This window comes from Phalacrocorax aristotelis, chromosome W (genome assembly GCF_949628215.1).
Source record: "Phalacrocorax aristotelis chromosome W, bGulAri2.1, whole genome shotgun sequence".
Lineage (NCBI taxonomy): Eukaryota > Metazoa > Chordata > Aves > Suliformes > Phalacrocoracidae > Phalacrocorax > Phalacrocorax aristotelis.
In genome coordinates, this window is record NC_134310.1 from 16914591 (window position 1) to 16933146 (window position 18556).

At 39.5% G+C, this 18556-nt stretch overlaps 1 protein-coding gene across 1 annotated transcript in view; it reads right to left on the reverse strand.

Moving 5' to 3' along the window:
• LOC142049882 (potassium/sodium hyperpolarization-activated cyclic nucleotide-gated channel 1-like) overlaps positions 1-18556 on the reverse strand; it is a 307027-nt gene that overhangs the window by 253954 nt on the left and 34517 nt on the right. The window contains exon 2 of the mRNA XM_075078045.1: positions 9632-10055. Coding sequence (XP_074934146.1) covers positions 9632-10055 — 424 coding nt within the window. The remainder of the gene's footprint in view (positions 1-9631; positions 10056-18556) is intronic.

The window sequence follows — 18556 nt, forward strand, 5'->3', positions numbered from 1 at the left end:
GGTTGCAGTGAGGTGGGTGTTGGTCTGTTCTCCCAAGCTGCTAGCAATAGGATGAGAGGAAATGGCCTCAAGCTGCATCAAGGGATGTTGGATATTAGGAAAAATTTCTTTACTGCAAGAGTGGTCAGGCATTGGAACAGGCTGCCCAGAGAGGTGGTGGCATCACCATCCCTGGAGGTGTTCAAAAAACATGTAGACATTGCACTTTGGGGCATGGTTTAGGCAGCATGGTATTGTTGGGTTGATCATTGGACTTGTTCTTAGAAGTCTTTTCCAGCCTTAATGATTCTATGATTCTTATAACCTCTTATTGATGACATACCTAAGAGACATAGAACAAAGTGAGTTTGTAACACTTTCTTGAAGAATGGTGCTATAGCACCAGGGAAATCACTGACAACAATGAAATGTAAGCATTGGTATATATTAAATATCATTCTGGAATGCTGTCAACTATGTCAAGGTTATAAGCCAACGTGCATTACCCTGAGAATGCCAAACCCCAACTGGTTCCCAATTTAAAAAGTGCTGACTGTCTAGGAATTGGGTGAGATAGGACAATATAACCTTGTATCTTATGATGCATTTTTATATGCCAAACACTCCACAGCAAACAAACAACTGTGAAGAAAGGGGAATCTTCAGCTGTCTACTGATTTAAGAAATCTCAGATTTGGAATTCTACTTTCAGATAGGTCATACCTCACTACTTCAAGGAATCAAAGAAAGATATGGCAAATCAGGAACCCCGAAAATATGTCATTTTGGGGAAAAAAAAACAACCAACCAAACACAAAAAGTTGGTGACGGCACATGCTACAGGCAAAATCACCCAAGGTCACAGAAGAGATTACAATACAATAGAAACTGCATTTGGAACTCAATTTCAGTGGAAGAAATTGTAAACAGTGAAAGAAACATTAACTTACAACAGGTAGAATAGCAGCCTTTTCTGATGCTGGTGCACTTAGCATGGCTAACAGGCTAAGTTAAGACCACAGTATTTTTACATGCCAGCAAAGAGAGCATTGTGAATTACAAAGCTGTTATTTAGGGTAGAAATATATTTTGAAGAACTGCCTAAAATGAAAGATATGCCATGTCAGGCATTGTTCTGAAGGAGTGCAGATTTTACCATACCTTTTAAAATATACCTCTCCATTTTTTCTGAGCAATTTTGGCTCATTGTTTGTTCTTATACTGATTAGTTATCGAGGCAGCAGATCTGTGTCAGTGTTAGACCACCTTTTATCATTTTTCAGTTACTGATAGTTTATCTCATCACACTTTCAACCAGGAGGTAGATTAAGTCACCAAGCTCTTACAGAGACATGCTTTTCTATGCGTTATCATAAAACTTCACATTGAGTGCTTAAGGATAAAAGGCTTATAAAAATGTGCTTTATTCATTGGTAGAAATATTTTTTCTAAACTAGACATAGCAAGTAGAAGATTGAAAGTCTAGTAATGGACCAAATCAGGTGATAATTTTGATAAGTCTCTATATGTTTAAGAGTTGTTATAATTGATTTTGTTCTACCTACATAGTAGTGTTCATCAACCAACACTAGTGAGCTAATGAACTCTTCTTCCCATATCCAAGAAATCTATGGCAATTCTTTCAAATCACATAACACAGAATACATAACTGTTTTTCAAGTACAAATACTTGATCTGCCATGAAAAACACTGTGAAGAGGTAGAATCCTACTTAATCATTCTTCATCTGCTACTGTTGATGTGTTAGAAACCACAGAAGTGCCTGAGAATAGTCATGTAGGAATTAGGGCTTCTACCCCAAAAAAGGTGGCAGGATCAAAAGCCCAGCTGAAGTGCATCTACACCAATGCACATAGCATGGGCAACAAACAGGAGTTGGAAGCCATTGTGCAGCTGGAAAACTATGATATAGCTGCAGACACAGAGACATGGTGGGATGACTCACACAACTGGAGTGCTGCAATAGATGGCTATAAGCTCTTCAGAAGGGATAGGCAAGGAAGGAGAGGAGGTGGGGTAGCCCTCTATGTTAGGGAGCATTTTGACTGTCTAGAGCTTGATGACGGTGATGAAAGGGTCGAGTGTTTATGGGTAAGAATCAGGAGAAAGGCCAAAAAGGCAGATATCACGATGGGAATCTGTTATAGACCACCCAACCAGGATGAAGAGACAGATGAAATATTCTATAAGCAGCTGAGAGAAGTCTCACGATCGCTAGCCCTTATTCTCATGGGGACTTCAACATACCAGATGTCTGCTGGAAATACAATACAGAGGAGAGGAAACAGTCTAGGAGGATCCTGGAGTGTGTGGAAGATAATATCCTGATACAGCTGGTGAGTGAGCCAACTAGGGAAGGTGACCCGCTGGACATGTTTTTTGTGAACAGAGGAATTGTGGGTGATGTGATGGTTGGAGGCCATCTTGGGCACAGTGATCATGAGATAATAGACTTTTCGATTATTGGAGAAGTAAGGAGGGGGGTTAGCAGAACTGCTACCTTGAACTTCTGGAGCGCAGATTTTGGCCTGTTTAAGGGCCTGGTTGGGAGAGTCCCTTGGGAGGCAGTCCTGAAGGGCAAAGGAGTCCAGGAAGGCTGGACATTCTTCAAGAAGGAAATCTTAAAGGTGCAGGAGCAGGCCATCCCTATGAGCCAAAAGACAAGCCAGCGGGGAAGAAGACCGGCCTGGCTGAACAGAGAGCTTTGACTGGAACTCAGGGGGAAAAAAAAAAAAGCATTTATAATCTTTGGAAGAAGGGGCCAGCAACTCAGGAGGACTACAAAGATGTTGTGAGGTTATGCAGGGAGAAAATTAGAAGGCCAAAGCCCAAATAGAAATTATTATGGCTACTGCCCTAAAAGACAATAAAAAAATCTTTCTATAAATACATTAACAACAAAAGGAGAGCTAAGGAGAATCTCCATACTTTATTTGATGCAGGGGGAAAATTAGTGACAAAGGATGAGGAAAAGGCTGAGGTAATTAATGCCTTCTTTGCCTCCATCTTTAATGGTAAGACCAATTGTTCTTGGGGTACCCCGCCCCCTGAGATGGAAGACAGAGACGGGGAGCAGAATGAAGACCCCATAATCCAAGGGGAAATGGTTAGTGACCTGCTACACCACTTAGACACACTCACAAGTCTATGGGGCCGGATGGGATCCACCCAAGGGTACTGAGGGAGCTGGCGGAAGTGCTCACTAAGCCACTTTCTGTCATTTATCAGCAGTCCTGGCTAACCAGGGAGGTCCCAGTTGACTGGAGGTTAGCAAATGTGAGGCCTCTCTACAAGAAGGGCCGGAAGGAGGATCCGGGGAACTACAGGCCAGTCAGCCTGATCTCAATACTGGGGAAGGTTATGGAGTGATACATCTTGAATGCCATCACATGGCATGTGCAGGACAACCAGGGGATCAGGCCCAGTCAGCATGAGTCCTGCTTGGCTAACCTGATCTCCTTCTATGACAAGGTAAACCGCTTAGTGGATGAGGGAAAGGCTGTGGGTGTTGTCTGCCTGGACTTTAGTAAAGCCTTTGACACTGTCTCCCACAGAACCCTCCTAGAGAAGCTGGAGGCTCATGGCTTGGATGGGTGTACTCTTTGCTGGATAAAAAACTAACTGGCTGGCTGGCTGGGCCAAAAGAGCTGTGGTGAATGGAGCTAAATCCAGTTGGCGGCCGGTCACGAGAGGTGTTCCCCAGGGCTCAGTATTGGGGCCAGTTCTGTTTAATATCTTTATCACTGATCTGGATGAGGGGATCGAGTGCGCCCTCAGTAAGTTTGCAGACAACACCCAGTTGGGCAGGAGTGTCGATCTGCTTGAGGGTAGGGAGGCTCTACAGAGGGACCTGGACAGGCTGGATCGGTGGGCCAAGGCCAATTGTATGAGGTTCAACAAGGCCAAGTGCCGGGTCCTGCACTGGGGTCATAACAACCCCATGCAATGCTTGGGGAAGAATGGCTGGAAAGCTGCCTGGCAGAAAAGGACCTGGTGGTGTTGGTCAACAGCCAGATGAATCTGAGCTGGCAGTGTGCCCAGGTGGCCAAGAAGGCCAAGAGCATCCTGGCTTGTATCAGAAATCGTGTGGCCAGCAGGACTAATGAAGCGACCGACCCCCTGTACTCGATGCTGATGAGGCCTCACCTTGAATACGGTGTTCAGTTTTGGGCCCCTCACTACAATAGGGACATTGAGTTGTTGGAGTGCATCCAAAGCTTCACTGAAGCTGGTGAAGGGTCTAGAGAACAAGTCTGGATGGCATCCCTGTCCCTCAGGTGTGTCAACTGCACCACTCAGCTTGGTGTCATCAAGTTCTGGGAATATGTTTCATTAAACGCTTGAGCTTTAGCAATAGAATGGATTTCAAAGCTTCTTTAGGTTCATGAGTCTTCAAAAAGTACGGCAAATTGAAAACCAGATTACGGTACAAGTCAAACAAAATAAGACATGGTCGCAATTTACAGTTATTGTATATTTTGATAGATAATTTTTTGCAGAACATAACCTTTTTTGCACATCTTGCAATAAGCTTTCAGTCACTTAAAAATTTGTTCTAATTCTAAATAATCAGGCATCTCAGAATGAGAAAGACTTAGGGTACAGTTTTAGAAGTACCACTTTTCTTTATTCATACATCTACTAGATCTTGTCCTGTGATTAGAATAGCTTTAAGCAAAGCTATTAAAGTCTGTTTTTTAAGCAGCTTTTAGAAAATACTGTTGTTTGAAACAATCAGTAAATTTATATCATAAGCATATGTAAAGCAAAGCGGCATATCATTTGACATCTCTTAACCAAAACAAAAAAAATAAGAATTCATATTTAAGAGTGTAAATTAGTTGATTGTAACAATGCATTTATTCCTAATTGTTCATATTTTTGTTTATTTTCTTATTTTAATTGTTCAGTTATATATGAGCATTGGTAACTAAGAATAACAACAGTTGCATGCAAACCTATGTAAAATGTTCAGGGGTCAGTAGCTTAAGCAGTCTCAATCTCTTTTAGAAGTATCTTACAAAAAAGAATTATGAATTTGATTGTTCCATATTCTATAATTATTTTATATTATTCAAACATATTTTTTCCTATGGCTTTGGTTTGAAGTTAACTACTGTCTAGTTCTCTGCACATTCACTTTCTGATCATATCAGGAATATGTTATTGGTTCTCTCTGTACTGGTTTTGGCTGGGGTAGAGTTAATTTTCCTCACTGTAGCTGGTATAGTGTGTTTTGGATTTGGTATGAGAATAGTGTTGATGGCACACTGATGTTTTAGTTGTTGCTAAGTAGTGCTTATACTAGTCAAGGACTTTTCCAGCTTCCCATGCTCTGCTAGGGGCACAAGAAGCCAGAAGGGGGGGGGTCACAGCCAAGGCAGCTGATCCAAACTGACCAAAGGGATATTCCATACCATATGATGTCATGCTCAGTATATACAGCTGGGAGAACAAGAAGAGGTGGGGGGATGTTCGGAGTGATGGTGGTATCCTGAAGAAAATGGAGTTTTCCGCTAAGCCATAACAATGAACCATGTGAGCTTGGCAAAACAGAATTTGATGGCCAGAGGAGGGAACTGAGAGATAGGGAAGCACTTGTTTTATGACTATATCCTTAAGGAGAGCTTAGAGACTGATCAAAGCAAACATCCCGCCTCAGAAGACACCTAGGACAGGGTGATAAAGTGTATAGTCAAGGAGAACTATCAAGGGCTGTAGATAAGAACTAAAACAAAAGTGTCCTTTAGGTGAACTATCCTCATTATAATACTAAAAATCACAGCCATAGGCCAGAAACACCCCCCTCTCAAATATGCCCCTCACTCTCTGAGCATGTGTGGTAAATTAAAAGTGAGCTGTACCTTTACATAGAAGCGAGAAAGGAATTAACCAATTATTAGCTGAGACGTGTCAATATTAGCTGTGATTGACACATTTAACTGTATAAATGCTTGTAGTTTCTCGGTGCAGGGTGCTAGCTTTGTGGGGTTACCACCTAGCACCCATCTTTGAGCAAAAATGAATTAAATAAAATACCTCTGCTCTGGGTGTCATTTGGTGTTTTGCACACCGGGGAAAAAACCTGCTTTTCAGGATAACAATGGCGTTTGTCTTCCCAAGTAACCGTTACACTTGATGGAGCCCTGCTTTCCTGGAGATGGCTGAACACCTGCCTTCCCATGGGAAAGAGTGAATGAATTGCTTGATTTGTTTTGCTTGCATGTGCAGCTTTTGCTTTTCTTTTTCATTATATTATTATTGTTATTATTACTATTACTATTACTGTTTTGCTTTACCTATTAAACTGTCTTTATCTCCACCCATGAGTTTTCTCACTCTTACCCTTCTGATTCTCTCCCCCATCCCACTGTGGGGGAGTGAGTGAGCGGCTGTGTGGTGCTTAGTTGCTGCCATGGGACTAAACCACAACACTCTCATACTGTATTCTCTGATTTTAATAAACTTAAAGTAATTAAGAATTAGGTCCAGTACTTCCTGTTTGGTATTTTTAGGAACCTATGCTAAAAAAATAAATAAATCCAAAACAAGCCCACTGTAAGAAATTATTGCAGAGGTATATTTTCTGCAATCAGCAATTTAAATAACAATATTTTTCTTGCATGATATATCATTTTGTTTAACTATGTATATGATATATTTTTCAACATCTGGGTTGTAAATACTTGCGTATTAGTTATTGTAGCTAAAACCATTTTTAGGACAATGTGAATTTGCAAATTCAGTAAATCCATTCCTGCCAGCATATCTCCTGTCCCCTTGTTTAAGTGTTTTTTTTTTCTCATTTCCACTGAGTCATTCATTTGAATAAACTTTTATCATGAGATTTATATTAATATATCAGTCAGATTTCATGTATATTGCACCACAGGCTATAGCTCTGTTCCCTAATAATAGTTAAGGAGAAAGCTTTTACAATGCATACATTATTTACCTTGATATTACTCTGTGGCTGTTAGCAGCTTGATCCTGATTTAATTGATTTAAATTATGTGAGAATAAATAAAGAAAAGGAACCATGTTTCACTAGTATCATATAAAAATCTTTTAAATTTTTGCCTACTCATCTTAAAGTTCAGTATACTAACGAACTGAAGTCCAGGTATGTGGTACTAAAAAAGGAAAAGCTCATACAATTTCAACCTGTCTTTTCTGTTTGAGGATGTATAAACATCTCAGTGGGATAAAAGCCTTATTATACACCCTGGTTTGTTCATTAATCAGTTTTCTAGGAAGTATCCTCTTGGCAGTTTATGAAGAATGAGTTTGCTGACTGTCCTCTCAATATTTTTGACATAATGCTCATTATTCTGGATCCAAATGCATAGCATTTCAAATTTATCTGCACCACATTTAAAACCAACATGTTAGCCCATATGCAAAAACTATTAAATCCTTCTAACCACACACAAACAGGCACTAGTTCTGTATCATAAAAATTAGTTAATAGTTGCTCCCTGTTGTGCATGTGCAAACACACACAGTGCAGAAAAGATTAATATCAGCAGCAAAGGTCTCACTGACTACCCCTATGGGATCATCCAACTATTGTTTCCTAATTCAGCAAAGTTCATCCCTAGCCAGTTTTGTTGTTTTAAAACATTACAGTGCTATAACATACAATTTCTCCAAAGTGGTAATGAATCACCATGCAGAACAGTTTCACACCCTACATTCAAAATAATAATCAACTACTGTGATAACAAAAGCCAAATATGCACACATTTCATTTTGGGATTTATCAAAACTTGATTCAGTCTACATATTAATCACTGTTCCCACATGTTCTCACAGTCATCAGAACACTTTTTTTAAAAGCAGCCAACAAGCTTCTTGCTGCTTTATTGCAGGCTCAAAAGCAAAAAAAAAATATTTCAGATCCTCTTTCACCTTCCTGAGCACATCCAGGGGGCTCTATAATGTGTTATCAAACACAAAAAGATGGGCTCTACTTATTTTTCAATACTTGCCAAATAAAGCATCATACGAGAAATATTTTGCAAGTTTTACCAGTGGAATCAAAGGCGAAGTTGCAATCAAGCAGCCTGGAGACATTAGCAGCCATTAGCTATAGATTACATGAGCCAAACATCAGCTATTGCTGGTTTGGACCACATCTTCTGGTCACTTCTAGTCCCACTTAGTGCTCAATTCAACTACATTTAATTTAGAATATCTGATTTATTTTTGACAACAGATGGGAGGGGGGGAAAAAGTATTAATGTCTCTGCTTAGTAGGGCTTTATAGTGGCAAGCTACTAACTCAAGCTTCCAGAAAATAATGTCATTGAACACATTTCAGAAGGTTGTCTCTCTGTAAAACACGGAGACAAAAGCACAGCTTTATGGTAAAACTGCAAGATATGCTTAATCATTTGCCTTAGCTTAACTGAGTACAAAACTGCAGTGTTATATTTCTGTGTCAAAAATATAGTTACACTGCATTACAGGGAGCCAAAAAGAAGTAGAATTCGCAAAATACAGTAATAAAAATAATTACCTATTTCAGAAGGGTTTTGAGAAACAACCGTAAACTTATTAGACTTTGATACTTAGTATCATCCAGCATCATGCCATTTTTAAATATAATCTGACATTATTTGTGACATGGCCTTGTATTTAGGTTTCTATTAAACTGGAAAGTGAACATAATACTTTAAAAGGGAGATAACCAGCAGAAAAAGCACCAGAAATGGTACCAAATAATTTTTCAATATTCATTAAATTAAATAAATATTTACTAAAATAGTTAAATTTATGCAAATCTATTTTAACAGTGTTTCTGTGAAAAGGCTTTACAAAATAATTCTCATTACACTTGCTGCAAGAAAGAGTTAGAAAACAGCAATTATTTTCGTATGGTTTTAGCGCTTCCTTTTAAAACATATTATGATATTTAGAACTACAGAAACAGAGACAGGAAAGAAACAAAATTACTGAATCATGGTGCTATGTGCCAAAGCATTAAACACTTCCTAGACATGAGCATGCCAAATTATGGAATGCCATAATTTCCTGGGAACGTCACCATGCCAAATTGGCAGGCAGCATAAGGTCACATGGGGAAACAGTAGAGTTGACAGTTTAGAAGAAAATTACTCAAAACTTGAACTACCCATTTTTTATGAAGAAAGTCTGCATTCAATATATTCAGCCTACAGCCTTCAAACAACAAGTGTTCTAGGAAATCTACTCAACTATAAATGATTTCAATCTCTCCTGAAATAGAAAAATATGAACATGTATTTTAAGTTTTCTGTAATTACAAGAGTATTAACTTCATAAGTCTAAGTGCTAGTCACCAAACTCAAATGCAGTTTTAGGTGGTTGCTAAAATTTCTAATATTCTCAGAAGGAGCGCGTCCATGGTCATTGTGCTGATGGTCCCAAGCATATTTTTGGTCTCTGTGGTTAGCAGACAGAAGATGGTTACTCCTTTGTGCTTTTTTCCAATAAGGCTTTTCTACTAGCACCTGTATGTAATGACACTAACTGGGGAGTAAAAACTCTTTATTCCATTCTGGTTTGTGTGTAGCTCTTTGGAGAGACCTGAATAGATTTTGTAGGAATAAGATCTTAGCAAATAATGTTATAACCGTATATATCTTACCTCTTCCCACTGGTGTATGTATCTAATCAGTCTTGAAAGGCGTAATAAACGTAACAGGCTGAGGATTTTTGTAAATCTCACAATACGAAGTGCTCTTGCTGTCTTGTAAACCTCCGAATCCATTCCTTTTTCTACAATGAGAAAGATATAATCCACTGGTATTGATGAGATAAAGTCAACAACAAACCAGCTTTTTAAGTAATTCATCTTAATAATTTTAGGATCCAGTATTATTTCAGAGCTGTCTTCATTTACAGTCCCAGTTCTAAAATTCATGATCAAGTCCAATAGAAAAACAGTGTCTGATGCCACATTGAAAATAATCCATGGTGGTGTTGTTTGTTCTGTGAAGAATGTGATTCCAACTGGTATAATGACAAGGTTTCCAACCATCATAACGAGCATGATTAAGTCCCAGTAAAACCTAAAAAAAGGAAGAAACAGAACGGTTGCTGTTGTGTGGTCTCTATCACACCGTTTTTTCACCTCAAGTACATTTTTGGTTCTATACAAATTAATTACAGTACTTAAACTTGGTTTCAGTTTTGCCCAAATGAGGTTAGTAATTATAATATCCTTTTGTATAGAGTTACAACATATATGAGGATGCTTAAACATTTTTTTAATGCTAAGAAAACTCTCATTGTTTTGACTCATTCAGTATCACAGAATCACAGAATCACAGAATGGCAAGAGAAGGTCCACAGAAAACATTGGACGGATATTTGTTGAAGACGGTCACCTGACAAATAGTGATGAAGAAAAAGTGGAGGCATTCAATGCTTTTTTTGCCTCAGTCTTTAATAATACTGATAGACATTGGGCTGCATGGTGCTCTGAGTTGGAGGACCACGACTGTGGGAGCAGTAACTTTCCATTTGTGGAAGCTAAAATTGCAAGGGATCAGCTGAATGTTCATAAGTCCATGGGGCCTGATGGGATTCATCCCAGAGTACTGAAGGAGCTAGCGGGTGTTACAGCAGGACCCCTCTTGATCATCTACCAAAGGTCTTGGGAGTCTGGTGAGGTCCCTGCTGACTGCAAGCTAGCCAACGTTATTCCAACTAACAAGAAGGGCTGGTTCATTTCAATATTTTTATCAACGATCTGGATGCAGGAGTTGAGTGCACCATTAGCAAGTTTGCTGATGATACTTGTCGTGGTTCAGCCACAGTCGGCAACTAAACACCACGCAGCCGCTCACTCACTCCCCCCACCCCTGTGGGATGGGGGAGAGAATCGGAAGAGCAAAAGCACAAAAAAACTTGTGGGTTGAGGTAAGAACAGTTTAATAATTACAATAAAATAATTATTATAATTATTATTATTATAATAACAATAATGATAATATGATAAAAAGGAAAAGGGAAAAAGGGGAAAAAAAGCCAAAATCACAAACGATACAATCGATCACCACCTGCCGACCGACACTTCCCATCCCTGAGCCGCGATTGCTGCTTCCCTCCCCCGGCCAGCTCCTCCCAGTTAACATACTGGGCATGACATTACATGATATGGAATATCCCTCTGGCCAGTTTGAATCCGCTCTCTCAGCTGTGGCCCTGCCCCTCCCGGCTTCTTGTGCACCCGGCAGAGCATGGGAAGCTAGAAGAGTCCTTGACTAGTACAAGCGCTACCCAGCAACAACCAAAACATCGGTGTGTTAGCAACACTGTTTTCATACTAAGTCCAAAGCACAGCACTATGCCAGCTGCAGTGAAGAAAATTAACTCTATCCCAGCTAAAACCATGACAATATCAAACTGGGAGGTGCTGTTGACTCTCTTGATGGACAAGAGGCCTTTCAGAGGGATCTAGAGTGGCTGGAGAGCAGCCCTGCAGAGAGGAATCTGGGGGTGCTGGTTGACAGCAGGCTCAATATGAGTCAGCAGTGTGCCCTTGCAGCCAAGAGGGCAAACAGCATCCCGGGGTGCATTAAACACAGTATAACCAGCCGGTCAAAAGAGGTGATTATCCAGCTGTATTTAACGTTGGTGCGGCCTCACCTTGAGTACTGTGTGCAGTTCTGGGCCCCCACAATTTAAGAAGGATGTTAAGGTACTTGAATGCGTCCAGGGGAGGGCAACAAAGCTCGTGACAGGGCTGGAAGGTATGTCCTATGAGAAGCGGCTGAGGACTCTGGGTTTGTCTAGTTTGGAGAAAAGGAGGCCTCATTGCTCTCTACAGCTTCCTGAGGAGGGGAAGTGGAGAGGGATGTGCTGAGCTCTTCTCCCCGGTGTCCAGTGACAGGACATGTGGGAATGGTTCAAAGGTGCACCAGGGGAGGTTTAGACTTGACATTAGGAAACATTTCTTTGCTGAGAGGGTGGTCAAACACTGGAACAGGCTTCCTAGAGAGGTGGTTGATGCCCCACGCCTGTCAGTGTTTAAGAGGCATTTGGACATTGCCCTTAATAACACGCTTTAATATTTGATCAGCCCTGAAGTGGTCGGGCAGTTGGACTAGGTGATCTTTGTAAGTCCCTTCCAACTGAACTATTCTATATAATTCCATTTGGACACATTAAAAAAAAAAAAAAAGTCTTGCCTGAGTGTGACAACAGACAGCAGGATGCTTTGTTGTGAACTTAAGAAGAGGGTTTTTTTCTGTCAGTCCTATACAATTTCAAATCCTTCTTTCCATATGAATATTAAACCAATTTATACTAGTTAAGCAAAAGTGTGGGAAAAAACCTCTAAGTAAACTCACAGACTTGCTAAGTTACATGGAAGAAGAGGGGGAGAAAGATGTGATCCACAGTTCTCTGTTCAAAAACCTTTAGTTCTGTTTTGCAAATAGTGGCTCTGGTTGCCTTGATATCAGTATCTACAAAGATGCTTTACAAACATTATTTACTGAAGTAGGTATTGTGCTTTTCATCTACACAGGAAAACTACATAGTCAAATGCAGACAGTCTTCAGCTAGTTCCACCCACTTGATGAGCTGGTAGGAAGCATTGCCACCTCCACCGACAGCTATTTAACTTCATTTCTGCCCTGATATTTGCCAAGTCAAAGATCCTGTGGTATCGTACAAGAAAGCTATTTTCAGTTCTGACACAAAATAGTGTAAATAGAAGTGATTCGTCCTGTTCTTCCCTTGCCCAATCCAGTAAAACACAAAGCAAGAGTGACATTGCGACTAATTTTATCATGAAGACATTGGTAAGAGAAGCTGGTTTCTGAAAATGGAAGCAGATGAGAGATTTGATATTTCCTGGTAATCTTAGGAGGGCTCTGCCATCGGCAGCGAGCAGTATGGAACAAAGATGATTGGAAGAAGAGGGGTGCGCCCATTAATGAGACTGAACTCATTACAGCAGTAGAGGAGAGAAGGAGGAGCATGACATGAGACTCTAAGGAGCCAAAACTTTTTTCTTTTTTTGAAAGCATGGATATATCCTGAATCTAGAGCACTGGTAAATGATCTACCACATTAAGAGATAGAGTCAGTGAAGGGGCACACACATGTAGCGCTCTGCCTAGGGAAGGAGGGGGAAAAAAAAAAAAAAAAGCTGTCAGCCCTCCTTCTGTGCTTCCCTTAGCTTCAGGGTGTGATACCTGCCCATGTGAACCACAAGCACTAACACTAACAGCCAGGAAAGGATGTTAAAGGAAAGGTGGGATCAACTGGTAGGCAAAGTTATCACTAAAGGGAGGTTTTGTAGAAATCTAGAGTAACAACTGCAGTAAGATCATCTTGAGCAACAAATACACTCTAGGTAGGTGGATTTAAAAACACGATACAATACAGTACTGAAGTGGTCAGGCAGTTGGACTAGATGATTGTTGTAGGTCCCTTCCAGCTGAAAATATTCTATTCTTACATTCACGGTAAGCAAGGCAGCATGATCTGTTCAGCTAAGCTTGATCTGGAGAGGCACAGAAACCAGTCAACAACTGTTCCCCATGGACTCACTAGACTTTCTAGAAGACTGGAGGTGTCAATGGCTCCACAACTATCTGCCTGTTCCAGCCCTCTGTTGCAGTGGGGCCCCAGGCAGTGTACATGCCACCAGCACAGCACTCCAGCACTGACTTCCAGGCCACTTGCATCACTCTAGCACAAGCCTCTTGGCATGTGACAAACACCCTCATCTTGGTAAAAGTTCATGGCAATCAACAATAATAATAGTTTAACTGGCCACAAAACATTTCAGAATCACAGGTGTAGTTTTTGCTAGACTTTCACAGAGCATATGGATTACATTATATTTCAGAGGTTGCTTCTTGTATTCTTGCGATGATCCAGGCTCATAAATCCCCTTTGTTTCAAATTTATCCCTGAAAATACTTCTCAGATTACAAATTGCTGGTCTGAGAACATAAATAATTAACTGTAACACACACTAAAGGGAGAGTGGCATGAGAATTCCCAGTTTTAAAATTCTTTATTGCAAGGTAAACCTATCAGGCTTGACTATCATTTGAGAAAGAAGATGGCAAGGTACCTTTAACTGGTACTCAGAAATTGCATAAAACAGACTTTTCAAGTAAGTCTCCATATACCCCAATGTGATTTGTCTTACACATTTTCAGTCTTACAATAAATGTGAATGCTAATTGTTATAAATGTTCAGTTTTATCCAGACTCTATGTATTTTTGCTTAACATGTGATGGTATTCACCATATCTGTACACTTGCACAAACTTCCATATTTCTCATTTTTTTTAATTCATATAATAGGCTTATTGCTGTGCTAGATTCCTTTTCAGTAATCTAGAATTACCATTGTGCTGGTTTTGGCTGGGATAGAGTTAATTCTCTTCACTGTAGCCAGTGTAGTGCTGATGGCACATTTATGCTTTAGTTGTTGTTAAGTAGTGCCTATAGTAGTTAGGGACCTTTCCAGCTTCCCATGCTCTGCCACGTGGGCAAGAAGCGGGGAGGGGAGGGGCCACAGCCAAGACAGCTGACCCCAATTGGACAATGGGATATTCCATATCATATGACGTCATGACCAGTATATTAACTGGGGGAGTCGGTGCGCGGGGGGGAGTGGTTGCGGCTCAGGGACTGGTGGTGTTGGGTGGTGTGCAGCTGCTTCACGTGTTGTTTGTTTTGGTTGTTCATTCCCCCTTCCCCCCCACTGCGGGTTTCACCTCTCTCTCGTTATTTTCCTTTTCATTGCATCATTATTATTGTTGTTATTATTGTTGTTTTATTTTAATTATTAAACTGTTCTTATCTCAACCCACGAGCTTTCTCACTTTTACCCTTCTGATTCTCTCCCCCATCCCATCGGTGGGGGAGCGAGCGAGCGGCTGTATGGGGCTGAGTTGCCAGCTGGGGCTAAACCACAACAACCATACAGAAGGAACCACTAATATATATCACTGCTACTATGATCTATAGGTACAATTACCACAACATTTTACAATGCTATTGACCAAAATATTTCACAAAGCTGTTTTGAAAGAATAGTCTTCTCCAAGGAATCTTGAAAATTAGTGGAAAACAGCTAGGAAATAATCACAAGAGATGTACGTTTATCTGAGGCTTACTCTTAAACAAAGCATTGCCTGATTTCAGATTGGCCTTTGTTTAACCAGCACAGTGAGTAGGTATGTAATGAAGGCAAACTAAAGCCACACAAAAACCAGCCACCCAACCAACATAAAATATTATACTGAACCAGCTCATTTTATCCTACAGTAATCCACAGTTTAAAGGATTGTTATGCACTGTGATTATGCAAAACACACTGGAGTTCCTGATGTTGAATGTCAGAAAAAGTTATGGTAAAGTTAGGGCTTCAGTAATATAAGAAGATTGAATGCTAAGGACTATGAGATTGTATCAGTTTTGTATTTTGATTTTAGCCCACAATACAGTATGATCTGATTAGTTAGGAAGAAAAAGTCTTATTATATTGATTCATTTTTCATTTAGAAATCAATTGGATATTTTCTTTTAGGAAAATGTTTCCAAATGCCGTTCTGTTGGGCATGTTATGTGATATTTTTCTTTCAGGTGAGAGAAAACTAGATGTGACTCCCTGTATTGCCCTTCTGTGACCTGTGCAGAGAAAGTAGTACAATGTGTTCCTTGCCTACCGGTTCAGAACATTCTACTATTCATGTAACCAAGAGCAAGCTGAAAAGCTTCACAAGATGGTGAAGGAGCTGCTATTGAGACACAGAGATAGCCCTTTGTTTTAAACTATTTTTAGCATTATCTATTTGCTTTTGCTACTTCCCACCCCCCACCCCCAATGAGAACAGTTATAAATTTAAAATTTACAATCTCAGAGTTCCAGATTTATATAAGGTATTATAAAATGTTGACAAAAAGCAAGAAAGAGATAGGCCTATGACACAAAATTTTCAAGAATGAGGCAAAAAAAGAGCCTGGGGGTAACAACATCTTTCAGAGTTCATAATGAGAAGCAAGAACTGACGTTCGCACTTTTCTCCTCATAGCAAACAGCTACAGAGCTTACTGTTCCTCTGAAGTTCGCTCACTAAAGTAACTACTAGTTGCCATTAACTGAAGATAGAGGTCAGCACAGTAGCCTGCACTGATTTATTCCTGAAATTTTTCAACGTTTGTAAATGACTCAGAGGTTTAATATCTCTAGGTGAAAAAAGTCTTCAAGTATGAAAAAGTATAAAAAGATAGTTTTAAGACATATATTTTTTACATTTTAAAGAATCGTTTTATACAGAAATAATTTAAAAATCACACTAATTATTACTTTGGCATTTTCAAATAAAACTAGTTGGATTCATAGCCCACTCAGTGATCTTTTCACTCATAGTTTATCTACTGCACTTTCAAAACTTACGGTAATAATGGTGCTTTTTACAGCTCTGAAACATGGTGCTGAAGCTTTGGTGGTTTATTTATTGCTATAGGCTGCCCTGGGTAGGATGAACAGTCTGTTCAAAATGAGTGCCTACCCAAGAAGCAATAAAGAACTTCTTAGTATTAATTAATCAATGTTTGTACCAAGTTTAATAACATAAGGCACAATTCTAACAGGCATTTTATTTTCCACTTTATATATCCAACACAGAGAAAACTGGGTCTTAATGAAGGAAGCTTCAGCCCTTTTAGTTACTTTGCTGAATAATTTGCTGTATATATAACAGTGTAACAAGTCTTTCAGATTTGCTTGCTTTATTATTTCCTGGTTGCTGCCCATTGACACAACTGCCTCAATGTCCTTGAATCAGTGCATTTTGATATATGATTATCCTTACGGTATACCCAGATTGACCCAGCAGAAGTTTTCAGTGGTCTCATAAACCACACAGCAGAGTGAACAGCATCTCAAAGGCACTGGGTGCTGTGACTGAAGGCTGCAGAGCAGTCAGGGCTTTGCTTAAGATCACATTTTTCTGTTTCCAGAAAGATCATGAAAATCTGATTATTTTTATCAAAAAAGAAAAGAGCAAAAAGTATCAGTAAAGCTTCATGAAATTCGGTCACAAATACTTATCAGCCATGTTATAAAGTGGAAGGCCTTCAAAATCAAACCTGATGCACCTGAGACATGATTTCACTCTACACATTCAGAGAATCAAGAACTGTAGAAAAATTTCACAAGCTTTCCATGGAAAACTTGCCTTCTCTCTAGTTAAATATTTTGACTGATTAGCAGATGCTCAGTGAAATTAATACTCTAACATTTTTTTCCTCTCACCTTCAAACACAGCTTTATTTCTTTTGCTTCATGGATTATCAGTTCACCTGAGAAATCAATGCCCTATACAGAACAAAACAATCTTAGTAGAAATAACAGTAATTTAAAACTTTATTACAACATACTGTAACAAGTACTAAACTTGGTATTATCTATGTTAGAATTTGATTCTCATAGGGCATGCCATCTTTCTCGTGCTGTGCAACTCTATTATTCTTTTAGTAAGAGACAGCAAAGCTAGACATGCCTGAAAACATCTGCAACTTGCAGATAATTACCAAAATGTGTTGGAAAGGACAGGAGGAAGAAGGAGGGAAGGTTTCCTTCAGGGAACCCAAATTCTTTTTGTGACTGCACAGGTGTCTGTGCTTGAAAACTTCCTGAAAAATCATCACCATTTTTTTCACAACCTAAAAGTAAGGATATCCCCTTCTTCCCAGCTATCCATTTTCATTCTGCCCATCTGTCTTTCTCTTAAACATACAAACACCCCTTCCCTAGAGGAAAACATGCTGCTTCTGGGAAAAAGGCATGCAAATTAAATATGAAATTCCTTATAATTTATCAAGAAATATTGCATTCAACATCCTCCATGGAACAAATTCTGTTTAAATGTTGCAAATCTATTGTGGAGTGCTTCCGTGATTTTGGCTTAGATATAACTCTGCGTATATGATTTATGAGTTCTGGCCTCTGGATGTATAATGTGAAAGATTATACAAAATGCAGCAATTCTTTTCTTTTAAAATTTCCAACCTGAGAGTTTACCATAACCTACCTCTGCGATCACACTACTACAAATGGATTAAAATTACTAGTGAAATGTCACTTCTTCACATCAGCCAGTTTTCCATTAGCAAACACAGGTTACTTCTGCAGTTGTGTTTTCCTCATCTGAACATGCTTCAGTTTTCAAAGCTTTAGGAAGGCAAAAGGTTGGGATTATGTTTTGGTTTTTTAAAAGATAAACTATATTCCTGAAATTGTTGATTTTTATTCTTTATTCCCCTCTATTTCAGCTCTGACAGCTTTTAGCTTCTGTTAAGTAAACACAAACGAGGAATCTTGCAAGGCTAAAACAGTCCCTTTCGTGGCTCACCCCACTACTGTGGAGTACTAACAGCATCTCCCACACTTCAAGTGCTGAGGATGAAGGGCAGAAATATTACTAAGTAGAAGCCTGTGACACTTTCTCAGGTGAAAATTTCAACAAAATTTGCTATTCTTTTTTCATTTAAAACATATCAAGCTTAATGAACTTTCACTAACTTAGCT